This window comes from Crocodylus porosus, unplaced genomic scaffold (genome assembly GCF_001723895.1).
Source record: "Crocodylus porosus isolate Cpor-Errol unplaced genomic scaffold, CroPor_comp1, whole genome shotgun sequence".
Lineage (NCBI taxonomy): Eukaryota > Metazoa > Chordata > Crocodylia > Crocodylidae > Crocodylus > Crocodylus porosus.
In genome coordinates this window covers 7,272,226-7,289,396 of record NW_017728916.1, presented here as the reverse complement: position 1 = coordinate 7,289,396, position 17,171 = coordinate 7,272,226, and the positions used below count along the sequence as shown (strand labels likewise).

The 17,171-nt window shown below is 48.7% G+C and overlaps 1 protein-coding gene across 2 annotated transcripts in view; it reads right to left on the bottom strand.

Moving 5' to 3' along the window:
• HTR2C (5-hydroxytryptamine receptor 2C) overlaps positions 1–17,171 on the bottom strand; it is a 261,421-nt gene that overhangs the window by 37,112 nt on the left and 207,138 nt on the right. The window contains exon 4 of one of the 2 annotated variants that reach the window (XM_019536369.1): positions 12,265–12,342. The exons of the other annotated variant lie outside the window; for it this stretch is intronic. Coding sequence (XP_019391914.1) covers positions 12,265–12,342 — 78 coding nt within the window. The remainder of the gene's footprint in view (positions 1–12,264; positions 12,343–17,171) is intronic. 2 annotated transcript variants of the gene reach the window in all.

The following is a 17,171-nucleotide window of genomic DNA, read 5'->3' as shown; positions in this document are numbered from 1 at the left end:
GCCTGCTGGTGGGCAGATCAGAAGGAAATTTGGGAGATGATGCCTCTGGCTGAGTGCCCGAGGTGGCAGGGATGGGAGTCGGCGACCCGCGAGGTCCCTTCTGCTCCTCTTCTCCTAAGAGTCATAACTTCGAATCGGGGAACTTTCTCCTTGCAGAACTGCAGCGGAGGTCTATCTGCAATATCCAGGTGCAACCTTAACTATGGCTTTGCTCCCGCACCATTATAAGGAGGCTAAATTATAAGGAGGCTGTTTGGTACTACGTGACAGAATTAAAAAAAATAATGAGGTGGCAGCTTAGGTGCCTCCCCTGCACAGACAGGCAGACACAGGACAAGGCAAAGGGCGTCCTGGTCTTATGTTTTGCAGATAGATCGTACCCATCAGCAAAAACACAAAGCCTCTCTTTGAGAAGCTAAATGAAATGGCTTCCTTTGCCAGGTTCAGGCTGACTGCTTCTTGCTCACATAATGCTAGATCAGCTATTGCAGACAAACCACCGCTCATATTTTTTACCTGAATCCTGAATGCACAGGACAGGCTCAGCTAATCAGAGACCCAGAGGAAACACCACGCATTTAGTCCTCTGTGACCTCTACCAGGAGCGAATGCAGCGAACAGTGGGCAGCAGCCTCGTGGGCGAGCAAAAAAATGCAGTCAGCTTTTTATCCAAAATTTGCAGATCCAAACACATCTGCAATGAAACGCTTTAGAAACCAAGGCTCCGCTCTTGAGAAGACTTGACTGCATGTAAACCTTTCCACCCCTCCTACTGCTGTCAGCAAGGTTTGCAATTGCTCTGGGCACACGTGTCAGTGGGTTTGAACTGTGAGTGCCGGTCAGGTTTTGCTCCACATATCAGTCACGTTAGGTTGGCTGTCGCAGGCCTGCTGCAGCTCACGTTCCCTCCCTACCTGCACCGTATACTTTCCACGGGACGGCTGCCTGCACGTTGTGTCCTGGCGCCGAGCGGAGCTCAAACCGCTGCTCCACGGAGGGAGCCGCACTGCCGGGGTGCAGGAAGCGATTAGTAACGCATCGTTAGCTGATGGAATTCCTTGCCACAGGAGGTGGTGGAGACACGCAGCACGACCATGTTCAAAAGGGACTGGATAAATTCTGCATGACGGACCTACTGATGGCTACAAAACAGACCGGCTGGAGGTTTTTCCTTCCAGATCTCTAACCTGATAAATGGTGGCGCCAGGGAGGGTATCGAATAGGGGATGGATCACTAGAGATACCTGGTTCGATGCTCTCCCTGGGTAGCATCCGTTTCTGTCACCGTTCCTGTACTCAGCAAGGAGCAGCTGGGCTGTGGCCACACTGCTTAGCTCCAGGCCTTGGGCTGCGTGTGTCCGAAAAGCCACGGACAACAGGACCCTGCCCTGAGCCGAAGCCCTAGGGTTGTCCCTTGTCCAGAGACATGCATGGGGATGCCAGAGGTTGGGTTTTGGGGACAGGCATGCTCCTCCCTGCGCCTTGGGACTCACCAGGTAGCTGCTCTGCACAGCAGTCCTAGGTGCCCTGCTCACTGCTGTGCACACCAAGGTCACGTCCACATTAACAGTGCGTGTGCATCCGACCAGAGACGCACACCTTCTAGGATATTATAGACAGCACAAGGGAGCTGGGGGGGTGGCTCTGATCCCACTGACACTTCTGGTGTTTTCCTTCCTCTCCCTGCATGCATGCATGGACCTCACACCTGCTCTGGGATGGCAACAGAGATCTAGCCCAGTTTCTTGGTGAAAGCACACAAGCAAAGTCTGATGCTTAACGAAACAGCGTGCAACGAGGCAACAGGAACGGGCAGGTGCCAGATACGCCAGAGCAGGCCGGAGATCCGTGAGCAGCCCCGCGGTCCTGAGACCGTGTCCTTGCAACCTCGCAGAAGGAACAGCCACCGCCAGGCGGGATCCCGCAGACGCCCACGAGCAGTTTCCCGTGCTCGGCCTATGGAGTCTGCTTGACTTTGCTGTTTTAACAGCCTGGGGACATGGCCCTTGACAGGTCGCAGAAGAAAACAGTGAAGAAGCGGTGAAACGCAGCCAGTGCACAGTAACGGCATCGGAAGATACGATCAGTCGGCAAAAGTTTAACTGCCTCTGCCTCCGATGGGAGAGCTCAGCCTTCGGTGTACAGGAAACTCGTGGATTGATGATGGAGGTTACCAGATAGGATCGCTGATAGAATAAGGGACTGGCACAAAGCCACTGGGCCAAGACAGCCCAGGCATTAGCTCAGCTCGAAGTAGGTTTCCGTTCAAACCACCTTTAAGGGGTGTTAGCTTACGAGGCAGCATGTGCCAGCTGCTTCCTGACCACTGCCCGGTGCACGTGGGGAAGGTCTCGGTGCGGTGGAGCAGGGGCATTTCAGCATCGCAGGGGAACGGGATTTGGGCAGGGGTGGCCAAACCTCTGCCTGGGCTTGTTGTGAGCTGCAGTGGATGAGCAGCAATGAGCAGGCTGGCTGCGAAAAGCATAGGGTTGTGGCTGGGGGATGTAGGATGCCATGGTCCTGGCCTGCCCCTCTTCCCCCTTCCCCACAACGCATGCACAGATCGGCACAGGTGCATCAACCCGTCCTTTTCCCTGCACCCCAGCGAGCGGCACCGTTCCTGCAGGGCAGCTGCATCCCTGCCCGGGTGCTGGAGCACACTCCTGGAAGGGGCTCTTGCTGCTAAAGCAGATCACAATTTCATTTCATTCTGCGCTGCAACAAACACAAGCCGGTCCTGCCAATACTGTGCTGTCTCGGACCTGTTTGCAGAACAAAGGTTCAGCTGAAAGCTGGGCGCAGGGGGTCTGACTGGCGGCGTCCAAGTTCATGAGCTTTGTGAGTCAGAGCACAGAAGGGTTTTTTTTGTCCCAGGTTGCTTTCAACCAAATCCAGCCCCACATTGCAGTCCATGCCCGGTTTGTGTGTAGGGGTACATTTGTGTGCCCGAAGGGGAGAGAGACACTCATTCACTCCCTGCTGAAAGCTGGTGAACTTGGCATGTCTCTGCTTCCAACTACGTTTGATTTAGGCAAACATCTTCCAACCAGCATTACCTGTGGCAGGCAAGGTGTGCACTGCCAAAACTACCACACCAGAGGCACCTGTCTTTCAAATGCAGGCAATGGCCCAGCGTGGAGAAGTCCAGCACACGGACTAACTCACATGCTCAAGTCAAACACGCACATGGGTGCTCGGGCAGCAGAAACAAGGATGTTCAGAGAGCGAGAGAGTCCATAAACAGCTTCCCAGTAACGCGAAGTCTCTCCTGCAACGCCGCCTCGGGAAGTGGGGTCTCTGCCTATGACTTGTGCTCCTCGGTGCTATGGTAACACGAATCATCATGGTAACAGAAATTTAGCTTTGATAAAAATGCTCACTTCCAGCACAGGCAGCGAAGGAAAAGGACAACGACGCTCGGTTTCAAAAGGAGGGACACCCGGTAGGCTTCGACCTTGACTCCGCTCAGGGGAGCTCATGAAGCCTTGCCGAGCGTCCAGAAGGGACAGTAGGCATTCGTTACAGCTCGTCATTTGCATCCAGTTAGTCTGCTTCGCCTTACGCAACAGATGCGACCGAGCAAAGGTTTATACCGATGTATCGGTACGTTCCTGCAATAATTGCATTCGTTTGTGCCCGAGTGTTTTATGTCCCTTAGGACTTGCTGTGACTTTGGACTTTGCTTGTGTGCAGCAAAGAACAGGCTGTGAGCTCAAGTCCCCAGCCAAGGACAGTCAGACTTGGCACAGCAGGCAGCCTGTGACCTGGCACGGCCCGCCTGGCTTGGCGGATGTACGGGATGCGGTGCCAAGTGCATGGAGGAAGCTGGTCACTCTCCCGCGCTGCCCCGGGGAAAGGGAAGAAGATCTGCGGTGGATCTTGGACGATGACTCAGGAGACGCCCAGAGAGCCAGCCAAGGTTTCAGTGAAACCTGCGTTTTCATGGGGAGGATACTTCTCACACGAAAAGCGAGAGGCTGCACACTCTGTGCTCTCAGCTGCAGCCCTGCGTAGAGCTATTGGCTCAGTTACTGCTAAAGGACGGGCTTCGCTGCTCCAAGCGAGGGGTCAGACATCTGGCAATTCATTACAGTTGTATCTGCTCCCAGAGATGCCATTAACAGCCTCAGCGGGAGGGCACAGCTTGAGAGAGCTGCAAGATAATGTTCCCTGCAGGAGGCAAGCAGACCTCCGCTGTGCAGCCAGGAGTGGCGACACCACGCTAGCATGGCCCTCTAGGAAGATAATCGAAGCTCCGCCACCCAAATTTGCTCACTAAATAATCTCAAGCGCTGGCAAATCTTAAGAGCACCCACTTCCATGTCATGCGCGTGCTGTATCTGCCGGGCGGTGCCCTCTGTTTGCAGAGGAGCGACTCGGATGGGCAGGCCTTGCGTTGCGCTGGTTTTTCTGCAGCTCTTCATGCAACCGCACAGAGAAGAGTGCTCTCCTTCCACACGATCTGCTCTCGTCTGACCTTCACTGGCCCTCTTTCTCGGGCTCGTTAGGGCCAGAATGCCGGCTTCGGTCACACTGTGGGGAGAGACCGAAAATCACCTGCATTTCGAGACCAGGTAGGGTGCTGCCGGCCTGACGCTCCACGCAAGCCAATGACAACAGGACGCGAGAGCCTTGCGAACTCAGCCAACCGTGGGAGATCCCATCCTGGGATCTGGCGGTCTCCGTGAGCTAGGGTCAGGGCAAACAAGTTACTCTCGGCACGTTTCGTTCGAGAGCTGCGATTCCCTCGCATTTTGGTACGTGACTTGCCCGGGACAGTTATACAGAAACCAGCACTGCCTCATAGCCTAGCCAAACACAACGAGCAAGACTTTACCGATACAGACCTAAGTGGCATTACGGACAAAACTGCTCAGGAAGCAGCAGTCTGAATACCACAAACAATAAGGTGTAGCAGGAATTGATGGCTTTGGGGTAATGGGATGTGACGCCTTTTGCTCCTGCACTGCTGGCACGGAGCAGGCTCCTGTTGTCGGGCGCTGGCCTGTGTCGTACGACATACGCCGGTGATTTCAGTCCAGCGAAGGCCATTAGCTTTCACCCACTGCCCTCGCACGGAGCCCGAGAACTTGGGCTTGGCTAACGAGCTTTTCCAGAAAGCTGTTCGATCTGGATTTGGAGCCATCAAAAGATGGCGAATCCAACCCTTGCCTTGGCAGCTCGGTCCAGGGTTTAATAACCTTCCCTGTTAAACATTTGTGGCTAATCTGATCTGAATTCCTCTGGCTTCAGCTTCACCTGTTCCCGCCTGCCTTTCTTTGGTAGTCTAATGAGCCTTTTTCTATGCCGGGTGAAGTGTTTCTACCCTGCAATGGACTCACCTCTCAGGCTCTGCAACAAGCTACACAGACACCCTCTGGCTGGTATGTTTCCCAGCTCTCGAGTCATTTTGGTAACCCATTTCCAGGTCCTTTCCACCGTTTGAACCCACACAGTAAGGTGCTCGGGATGACACCGGCCCCCTCGGCCGTCGCATCACGCTGGGAAAGGATGCTTGGCCCCTCTGTCCTGGCTCCTGGTCCCACGTGCTCTTCCCCAAGAGACAGACACGCGGTCTGCAGGTGTGGCCTCTGCTCCTTCCCTGGGGGTAACCCTGCCGGCAGCCTGGGAATTTTGGTTGAAACGACCCCGGTTTAGCAAGCAGCCCAGGTGGCTCCGAGCGACTGCTGCATCCTCCCCGTGTCCTCTGCAGATTTGCTGGGTGGTGATTTTACATTTCTCTTTGCAACTGCCAAGCAGCACCAGGCTTAACAAACAGTTATGTATTTTCAGCACAAAAAAGAAAGTATTATTCCATTTTTCTTAAAAAAAAAAAATCTTTTTCAAGAACATTTTTAGTTTTTCCACCACCCTCTAAACCAGATTTTTGTCATTCAAATTTTGAGCTTCAAACACCAGAAGAGCTCATTTTAAATATATTTTTTAAAAATATATCATTTTCATTTAAACAAAACTTCATGCAAAATATTGTTTTTCTCCCCCAAAATGAAAGTTTTGATGAAATGTTTTAGTCTGGTAGTTGTACCAAGTGGGAAGAGGAGTGTAGGATACTGCCGAGGGGCAGGGGAGGCACCAGGGCTGCTGCTGGGTGAAACAAATTGAACTTTCAGTTGGACAGAAAGTGAGCGGCTGTCTGGGTGCTATCCAGCAAGTAATAAATTCGATTTCCTGCTTCCAGCACCTCGTGCTTTCAGGCCATACACTAACAATGCTAAAATAAATGCCAAAGGGACAAGAAAGTAGGAGCTGAAGAGCGGAACGAGTTAAACTGCTCGGCCCCTTTCCCCGCACACGTTTGTAAGAGCAGCAGGGAGAGGAAGGCGATGCTCTGTGCGGCAGCCAAGATCTTTATTTCAGCATGCACTGTACCTCTCCAATTGCTTCCCGTTCCCTAGTAGCCGCAATTCACTGTGGTACGGCAATAAATCTAGTGTTAGGGACCATAAAAAAAATGAACTTAAGAGACACAACAGACAGAGCTGATAATCTCGCAGATAAAGCCATAAATTAAATGTCGAAGAATGACCACAGGCAGGGCTGTGGTGGCTTTCTGTGCAAAACTTACTAGCTAAAAGCTGCTATTATTTATTTTTTATTTTTTTAAACCTTTTCAGGAGACTTTGTTGCTAACAGAAGTGATTGGACAGGAGGGGGCACGTGCCCCATAACCACCCCTGCCAGTGACTTCTTCTCCAGTCTGAGCAACTCTCAGCTATTCCGACTCTGTCGGTCCTAACCCTATAAGCTTCCCAGTGCCAGGTTTTCAGTGCATTTAGGCAGCTAATGGTATTTTCAAAAGGTGGAAGCGAGGTACCTGGGCAATCTGGAAGACCCCAGTCCTAGGGGTTTTGCTTCTGTTTCAGGTGCCTAAACACCTTGAAAAGTCTGTGCCCTCAATGATCAATGGTAAGAGACAAATGTCTGGTAGGATACTTACTAGTTTTTCAGACCCCAAACATGATGGAAAGTCTGGGTACCAGGAAGGGAAGTCTTTGCACGCTGAGGTTCGAGTTACTACAGTCCTCTTTACTGACTGTGGCAATAGATGGCAACCCTTTTTTGCCGAAAATACGTAACTGTTCGCTAGGGCTAGTGCTGCTTGGCAGTTACATGGAGAAACATAAAATCACCACCGATCATATTTGCAGATGTTCGCAGGTTAGCACTATCTGTTACATAAAGCAAAAGCATAATGGATAATTTCTAACATGCTGTGAATTCAGCAGCAGGGTGGCCTACCTTCTAAACTGTTCAATACATTGGAAAAGTGCATGCTGAATGCCAGAAAACATGGTATTTAACCTTGTATTTAACAGTTAATACATGGTTAAACACCACATTTTCTGGCATTCAACATGCATTTTTCCCCAGCGGCTGGAAACTAGAGTGCACAGTATATGTGAAAAATACAGCACAAGCAGTTTCTGCCACTTACTGGGGAAAAATGAAAGTCAAGGCTGAGATCCACGGGGAACAGAGCAATGAGCAGCCTTGGCTCTGGCTCCTGCTACTCAGCTACAAGGAAAGACATTTTTTTCTTCATTCTTTCAGAAATGAAGCACGTCTCTTACTCAGGGGAGCACGACATGATAAAAGATAATACATCTTGCTAATCATCTGAAAAAGGGCTAAACAGCAAAATGGCAACTTATCAGATGATTTAGGATAGCAAAGTCTACAAAAAACCAAGAAAGCTGTTTTGTTTTCAATGGCGATGAAGGCAAGGGAATCAGCCAAAGCAGATAATAGTTTCCTAGTTTCCCCTCTGCAAGTTTCCTCCTGTTCTTCGCCCAGTCTTTGCCTTGGAAGCAGCCTTCCTCTCCCTTGCTGTTCGCGGGGGACCTTGGATGATATTTAACTCGTACTGGAAGCTGTTCTACTCTCCCTCACCCAAAGTGATGCAAGCGCCAGAAGCCTTTTGGGCCTTGGGAAATTCAAGTTTCAAATGGTTTCTTATCTCCCCTGTGGCTGCGGCACTGTTGCTCTCCCCCGATTGTCTCCCACCCTGTAGCACCTTCTCTTGCTGGACCTTGCAGAACGACTCTGAACTCTTTGCATATTAGCAAAAACATTTCTGCGTGCTCCCCACAACAAAACCTGCACTTCTTCCAGTCTGAATGTTTTCACACACAAAAAAATGAAGGGTGCTTGTGCAAGCATAACACTGGCATTTTGCTACAAAATCTGTCTTGAGGAACTAGGAGATTTCCTCTCTCACCAATGCAGATGCCAAACAATGCAACGCTTCATCGTTTTACCATTTGCACTGATCAGTCAGAGCTCGCTGACAGAAATGGAAACCGCTTCGCAACCAGCTTCATAAATGCTCACGAATCCGTCAGCCAGCCGGCATGAATATCTTCTACCCTTCCCATCGGTGGACTGGTTTGAAAGGGCGTCACCTTAACAGGACTGGATTTTACCCTTCTCATGATCATAATCATATTAATACTTAATACAAATCGTATTAATATTTAACACCATGCCAGGATGTTTTGAGAAGAAATTAGTTAATGTCTGTGCAGAATTAGGAAAACACGATGTGCTACATGTGATGAATATTCATATTACCACAATTACTCAGACTCCCAGCTTTCTGGAGACGCCTGTGGGGTTCCCTATGGATCCAGCCCTGGTGCTACTTCTCTCCTACTTGTTCTTGCTCCTGTTTTGAACTCTTCTCACTCCGTGGTGCATATTGCATCGTGGCCCCTAGTGCCGCGACACTGAGATTGGCTTGACAGCACCTGGCTGTGCCGTGACAATTGCTCTCATTGCTGCATGCTTGTGTCTGTGACATTCACACTTCAATGTCTTCAAATCCCAGATCGAGTGTCTACAAGACCTCTGGCTCAATTCACCTAAAGCAAATAGCTGGGGCAGCAGTCATTCCTGGACTGCATTGAAACCAGCTGTAATGGAGACAACAGCCTCCGTATCCTGGCTTTCTACAGGCCTCTAGATGCATTAACAGCCAAAGGAATTTAATTTCATTTAATTTAATCTAAAGGATCCCCAGAGTTCATCAGGATTGCCACGACATAAGAAGGATGAAAGCATCCACACCGAGACAAAATGATTCATTGGGAGAGTTTGTGTAGGGGAGGAGAAATTCTTCAGCATCACTTCATGGGTGCTGAGATGCTGAAGGCCTGTCTTCCTGGACAACTGACAAATTGCATACATGGGTTGTTCAATTAACATTGAAAGTTTAACCAGTTAGTTATGAGTTGGTGAAAAGAATTAGATAATGATTGATGATGAGACGACACAAAACAACCCAGGAATCTGGGACAAGTGGGGGCTGGCTCACTGCCATAAACAGCTCACCACTTTCATTTAGAGATACATGACTGCAGTCATTTAACTTCATGCTATGGTGGCAGAATGAACTAATTGATATAGTAAATAAGATAAATGAGGATTTCTATTGTAAGACGCATCACTTCTCTTCCTGCTTTGTTTCTCCCTCCCTTTCCATATGATGCGACATGTAAGGACAACCAAAAATGTCACTGGCACTCAGAAAGACTTCATATTTTCCTTTTTCTCCATACTCACACAGGCCTTTTCTTCAGACATTCACTTCTGACTCATGCATTTGAGGTCGGGTGGCCTGACTTCACAGTTCACACAGTCTTTTGAATTATTACCATAAGTAATTAGCAAATCCACGTGGTGGGTGGCTCCTTCCAGTAAAGCAATATGTTTTCCTACACCGCAGTATCAGAAAATACCAAGCATTTTCAATGCATGTGGCCTGTATTAAGATTGCATAATAAAACTTTGGCAATTTCAAAGTAAAGAGCTATTTGGTAGCGGGCATGGTCCCTTCATTGCAGTTGTTATGAGGGATGGCAGGTGAGGAGATGCTAAACCTGGGGCTAAATCTATCTTCTCAGGCATCGTGCTGCCCATCTAGTATCAAGCAACTCATTTTCCAATACCTCATTCTAGTTGTGCTTGATTCAAGACTTTCATTGTGAATAGCCAATGGCCCCCTGCTCTGCAAGACAGGGTCAGGCAAAACTAGACGGCTGAATGGGTCACTTGACCCGACAGCTGGTCCTATTCTCTCCGCTCTGCAGAGGGAATAAACAGATGAGTCTCCCACAAGTGCCAGGCGCCTCGCTGTCACTAGATAAATAATGATGATAATTATAAATAATAACAATAATCGGGTTGCAAAACCGCTCTGGCAGTGGAGGTAATGCGCACTGCATCTAATACCCATCTCCCTGGAAGCTGCAGGAAGATGCCACTTTTACATTGCCTCTTTGGAGAGCTGGGAAATCTGGGCCTTCTAGTTGCAGCTCACGGTGCTGGCCACTGCGCTTCGCCACCTGCTATTAGCCATCGTTAACGCACTCGTTCAAACCAAAGACGGTTCTTCCCTTTCTGTTGGAGTTTGTAACAAATTTCACAGTGACTTCTGCCAGCAAGAACTGCTGGGATCACTGTGTTAACCCCAGGGAAAATAATGTATGCACACACTCAATCCTACCTCTTCCTGCTTTTAACGAGCAGTCAGGCAAGCAACCTAATGTCATATATCTTAACTCAAGACCATCCTAATTAACTGAAGGATCTTCGTCTATCATCTAAAACCACAATACCGCCAGAAAAGCTGATACCCTCCCTTTATACTTCAGAGGCTGTTAGCCACGAGATCAGGCCATGTGTCCTAAAACACTAAATAAGTGTGAATTTCTCATCAACCTATTTATTTATTAGTAAACTCATTTACTTAGTGCTTTAGGCACTGCATGCCATGGAAAGTATCTTAGGCTGTCAATGTCTGAAATATTCAGGAAGGGCTAATTGCTAAGTTTCTCAGAGCACTGATTAATTGGTGAAAGAGCTGGCCTTATGCTACCCATCATTACTTGCTTTGTAATAAGTTTTAGGTACTGATGGACAATTTGACATTTTAAAATTTTTTTTTAAAAATATGCAGAAGCCTTTGCAGAGAGTGTCTATTTAATTTCCCAGCTATGCTTGAAATGAAATGTGCTTAATTTACTTCATTAGATGAAAATTGAGGAAATGGACCTATCCGGCAAACCCAAATTTATCACCAGGCCTGAGCAAGCTGCTGTAGAAATCCATAAGTAACTTAATTTCTCATCTATTGAATATCTCATTTGTTGAGTTGTGTGAGGTTCCTCCTTGATTGCATCCATCAGAAATCAGTTTATAAACCTGGCTCTGTTCTGCTGCATGCATTTAAGTGACTAGCACAGGGCTCCTCTGAAACCGATGCCTACCGTGATCTTATGCACAAGTGACAAAAGGTGCATGGCAGAAACCTCCCTGTGACGTTATCACAGCTCACGACCGTGTCCTCTGGAGCATTTCACACCTTGATCACAGCTGCACTCATGCCACACACACCAGCCCTAGCTCTGGGACAAGAATCACGTGTGGCATCCCATGCTCACATGTGTTGCACCTCCCCAGCCCCTTGCACAAGTGCTTCTAAGTTCATGAATCTCTTACCCTGGAAACAGGAGCTAGCGCTGATGATCCCTACAGGAGATTTCCCTGGATCAGAAGGACTAGAGGTCTGTTTCCACAGGAGGAGTGGGTGAGGATTTATTTCTGCATTGCATATCTACGCATGTAAGATGACAATGACAGCAGTGAACAGGGAATCAGGGGAAAACTGAGCTGGAAGGGACCTCAAGAAGTCTTTTCTCTAGTCCAACCCCTGCTGAGGGCAGGGGACACAGGTGAGGTTGCAACCAATTCAAATGGATGCTGGAGTACTTCACTGGGAAGTGCTTCAGAGTTGCTCCTCTTTTATCCAGGGTCATTTTTATATGACTAGGGCAGATTTGTAGTGCTACAGAGCCATGCACCATCTGTCACTTCACCTTGTATAGTGCTTTTAAGGCACGTGAACCACTGCCTTATCCGTCCACACTCTGCTGCCCCTATAAGCCTGGCTTGGCTTCACTTCCCAGTTTCCTTAGAAAAGTTGCTTTCTACCACACAAGCTGCACATGCATTCTCTGCCCAGGGGATGAGGCTGTCAGATTTGGCTTCGAAAAACAACTCTTGTTACTTTTTAAAGCTAAATCTTTCCATCTTTCTTTCGGTATCACTTTAAATGAGCATTTTAATAGGCAGAATGGAAACCCTCTTTCCCAATCCAGGGAAAAAGTATTTGCATGCTGCAGTGCAAACAGCAGTGGAGCGCAGGGATCAGTCAAAGAGTCAATAAAATATGGGAATACTCACGGGTAGTGATGTTTTCCATAGTCCCTCTCTTCACCCACGTGGAAGGTAAGCCGTCACCTGGGGCTTTGGCTCGACGCGCTAGAATCAGGAGGTAAAAAAAGCCTGTTGGTCTGAATCAGTCATATCAGATGGCTCCTTTACCATGATCCCAATCACGAACCTTCCCAAAGTCTCCGATCGAGAGTTTAGCAGGAAGGACAGAGAGCGGGCGAAGGGAAAGAGACTTAATTGCCAGGGAGTGTTACCCGGTCTTCAGCGGTCCAGAATGTAACGCTGGATTTTGGGGAGCTGGTGAGCGGCAAGCAAAGAGAGAAGCTGCTAAGTTTAACAATAGCCATTTAATCAAATGGACTAGCACATCCAAGAGTCAAGGGCTAGGAGCAGGAGATAAGCACAGGCAGACGAGCTGTAAGGTCCAGGTTTTTAACAGTGAAGGCTATTAACCACAGCAACAACTGGAGCAAGTCTGCGGTGGATTCTCCACCCCCAGAAATCTCTGAATCAAGAATGGATGCGTTCCTAAATAGACATGCTCCAGTTTGTACAGGAATGAAGCCAAGGAAGTACTCTGTCCTATGCTATGCAGGATGTCCGGCTGGATGATCAGCACGGCTCCTTCCGGCTTCTTAATCAATGAATCTCCGACAGACTCGGAGCGGGTGCAGGAGGCGATGCATCTTATGGCACTCAGGAAAAGGAGGTAAGAAAGAATAGTTTGCACGTAGGAGGACCCAGCTCAAATTCAGCATCAGCACTTGTTACCAGGGTCATGAATGCAAGACAGTCAGATGCTGCTAACACATGTAGAAAGAAGGACTTGTTTGCTGCAGTCGGTTGTGGCAGCAGCGTTGTTGGAGGTATTTAGGCTGAACATCTGTTCAACGAGGGCAAATCTGCAGCCTGAAGGATGCCTGGTTTGGTCCCTGCACCATGGGGCACTGCCAGCAGGCAGAGCGGGGGATACCACACCTGATCTCGGCAGGTGTGCTGCCCAATACAAGCTGCTTTGATAGGACTGGGTGCCATTGTACCTACTTCTAGCAAATAACCAGACTTTCCTTTTTTTATTGTATGCCTCTGGCTTCAAAAAAACAGGCAGTCAAACCCCAGAGGACTTACCTTCACAGCAAGAGAAACAGAAACCAGGCCTTGGTCCAATGCCAGTCAGGTCCTGACAGTTAATTACGTGAGGCAAGGATATTTGTGGGGGCTGTCTTGTATTGGGCCGATTGCATGGTTGGAATAGACTGTGCTTATGCCTTTTGTTGTCTGGGAAAGTCTGCAAGGATCAGACAAGCTGCCACTAAAGAAGCACAGGAGACAAAGCCCATGAAAGGCCTTGAAACTCTATTTCCACCATCTTAATCACCTCTGGGGCAGAAGAACAGCTGGGCACACCTTCCCTTTGGGACAAACCCATTTTGAGTCTGTGATTTATTGGTCCCTCAGCAGCTAAAAAGCCCCTGGTCTTGATACAGTGACTGTGAACACTTGCTATTGCTGTTTTCTGAGTCCTCCTGGGAAAAGAGAAAGCCATGATAATCCAAATGGCAGACAAACAGGAGTCAGCATTCAAGAAGGGGAAGAGAAAGAAGGACAGGGAAGAAGAAGTCCTGCAGAGAACAAGCCGACCAGGGTTAGGGCACGAAGGCAGAGCTAGAGCACTGCCAGACAGGATCTGGAGGTCCCGAAGGTCGAAATTTGCTTTCCAGGCAATTTCAGGAGCTGAGCTATGGTGACTATTAGGTCAGCCATGTGTGTACAGGGAAGACCCACCTGACTCTGAAAGCCCAGCATTGGAGTCAGTCTTCTGGATGTGGAGTCCAGACTAGCAAGCTGAGCTTGCAAAGCCAGTGAAGGAGTCATGGCAAGAGCATCCTTGGAAGGGGTGGAGGTCAGGCACCATAAAACAGGTTGTGGTGCAATGGCTGGAGCTAGGACCCAGTAATGCCTCCAACAGCACAGACCCAAAGCAAATACTTCTCCCTGGGATCCTCCCTGGTAGGTGCCGTGGGCAAGAGAAGAAGGCACTGGGGTGGGTCTGGGAAAAAAGGCAATTGGCCATTCTTGCACACAGCTCCCTTGAAGCCTCCGCTTGGCACGCTGCATCACTGCTTTCTTGCATCCTTAGAAAATCAGCTAATTAAAATAGAGCATGGAAGACATTGTGTATGGAAAAGGGAGGCCTGTTTAAAGGGACAATAGCGTTGCTTAGGTAAGATACTTTTGAGCAACATACATATGTATACAATACATATTAAATAAGACTTGTGTGTGTGTGTGTGTGTGTGTGTGTGTGTGTGTGTGTGTGTATGACAATATTTGTATGTGTGTGTATTCACACATAGGGGTATTTTATCCAAACCTCTCCCACCATGTCACATCTTGTTTTACAAAAGCCAACCCTGGCTGACAAATTGGGATATCGACTGCATGGCCCATCTCTCACCTCTGCACACTGCATACATTCCCCAAATGGCGTTGAGAGACGTGGCCACTGTTTCGTTAGCCTTATGCCCAGGTAAAGTTCACCTATTTTGAGGGACCAGCACAAGATCTCTGGACCAGATAAGCCTATGCAGCTTAGCTGGATGCATTAGTGCACTGATGAGAGCCGCAGAAGTAAACGAGCAAGTGAAAGGAGGAATTTCGCCCATCTATGAATAACGCTGCTGTCCTGGCACTTCCCAGCAGAAAGCTGTTTTCTGTCACTTCCCCATCCCGTGTATCATGTCCTCATTTTTTGTACAGCACCACGTCATGTGTGGCACATTCTGGACAGATACAAATCAGGCTTCCTGCCACTTTATATTCCAAGATAAAACACAGCAGACAGAGCCCCAGCAGTGGTGGGAGAGGGATAGGAGAGCGTGCAACAAAAGAGACAGATGCACAAGACAGCTGATTTAAAAAGAATGGTTGCATAGCACAAGAAGTGCTGCTTTTCAAATGTTTGTGCACAGAAATGCATTCAACCCCACTTCTAAATGGTTCTTCCTTTAACCCCGTGGCTCTCAACCTTTTTTTAGACTTAAGGCACCCTTGTTCGACACAAGGCACCTTTGTTAGACTCAAGGCATGGCTCTGTAACTTATGGGGACTGAGTGGCACCCCACTGCACAAACAAATGTGTTGACTGCAGAGGGGCCAGGCAGGGCGAGTCTGAACCTGCCCGTGTCTGCTTATGTCCCGTGGCACCCTTCAAAGGACCTCGCGGCACCCCAGCACCCTGCTTGGGAATCACCACCCTAAATACAGCTTTAGCACAGCTCCACAACACAGCTGCTCAGCTGGCACGGAGAGTACAGAGGCAAATAAGTGGTTCAGCTGCACTAATGAAGTCCAGCATATCACCCAGCATGTGCTACCAGACAGACTGCTCTCGCCTCAAAGCAGGATGCAACTAAAACAACCAAAGATCCAAGGAAGGGCGGTGAAGATAATAAAAGCATGGAAAGTCAGGGCTACTTCCTTGGAGGAAAGACATAAAAGTGGAGACCTGAGAGTTGCCTGAAATGGTACCTGCTAGAGAGGAAACGCTAGTGATAGGAGGAGAGAGAACTAGTCAATGGAAGTAGACAGCAGACAGTAACAGGAACTGTAGGACTGGCCAAGGGAACGTAAGGTTAAGAGCTAAACAGGATTAACAATAGAGCATTAGATATAGATAAGAGAAATAAAATACTCGTCTCCCATGGCTGGAGCTGGGAGAGGAGTATCCTCCTGCTTCAGGTCATGAACGAGCTAATAATTGTCTGGAGTTAAGAAGAAACTCCTGCTGCATCCCTACGACTGCACGGCTGTTCATCGTAGTGGCTTCATGCCTTCTTCCCAGGCTCCAGGAAGCAGGACACTTGCCCAGGGGTTGGGTCCAGCTGGATGCATCCTATGCTGAGGTCCATGCTATTAGTATTGGCTGCGGGTAGATCACATCCACAAATGCCAGGAAATGGAAAGACAAGCTTCCCAAGTTCATCTTTATCGAACCAGCTCTCTTTGCTGCTGCCAGACGGTGATTTTGGAGCGGAGAACGCTGCAGGATCTTATAGGCAGGATGATGCACACTCCTCTCTCAAAGCCCAGTAGCAGGAGCTGAGCCGGGGGTGGGGGAATGTCCTACTTCTGAGGCTTTCAGGGAAAAAAAATGTAATTTTGACACCGAGCACTTGTTTCTGCTGGTTCGCACTGAAATGCCAGGACCTTCTTCCCCCCACCAAGCTGCCTTCCCGTCTGCAAAGGATTGCTTTAGAGTTCAAATTTGCATTCATTCCTTGGAGTGACTCTGACCAGAAAAGGACAGAGAAGGCTAGAAAGACAGAGCCAGAATAAGTGGGTAAAAAAGAAGGCACTGGAGGTAATGGCACAATAAAAAGGGTGAGAGCGCCAGTGTTGTAGGGCTGTATTATGCAGGCAAGTTTTCCAGGGGACAAAAAGGTTCAGCTCGTATATCCTTTACTCCAGAAGGCTTTAATGTGCTAATGTTAAGGAAGAACAGCTCAAATGAAGGGAGCTCGTTCCATTTCCCTGAACTTGGAGATGCAATTTTAAGCTTTCATTCTTCTGATTTAGTTAAGATTTGCTAGCAACCAGCTGCCTGAGCTCAGATGCAAAGTGCCGCATCTCTGAATTATACAACTTCACGCTCAGTGCAACACAGATGGAGTCTGGACAATCTTGCACTGAGGCAGCAGGTTTCATCTGCAAAAAACAGCGCGTGGGACAAGTGCGCTCCAGTGCAGAAATCCTTGCAGTTGCACCTGGGATGCATTAGCAGAGAACTTGCAAGAATTTGAAGTGCAGAGAACTTGCAAGGGAAAGTCACTTGTGGGTTGATCTAAGCCAGGGGTATCTGAGCCATATGATCCAGGGCGTGGGTCTCAGACCGACCCCGCACGCGGTGGGCAGCT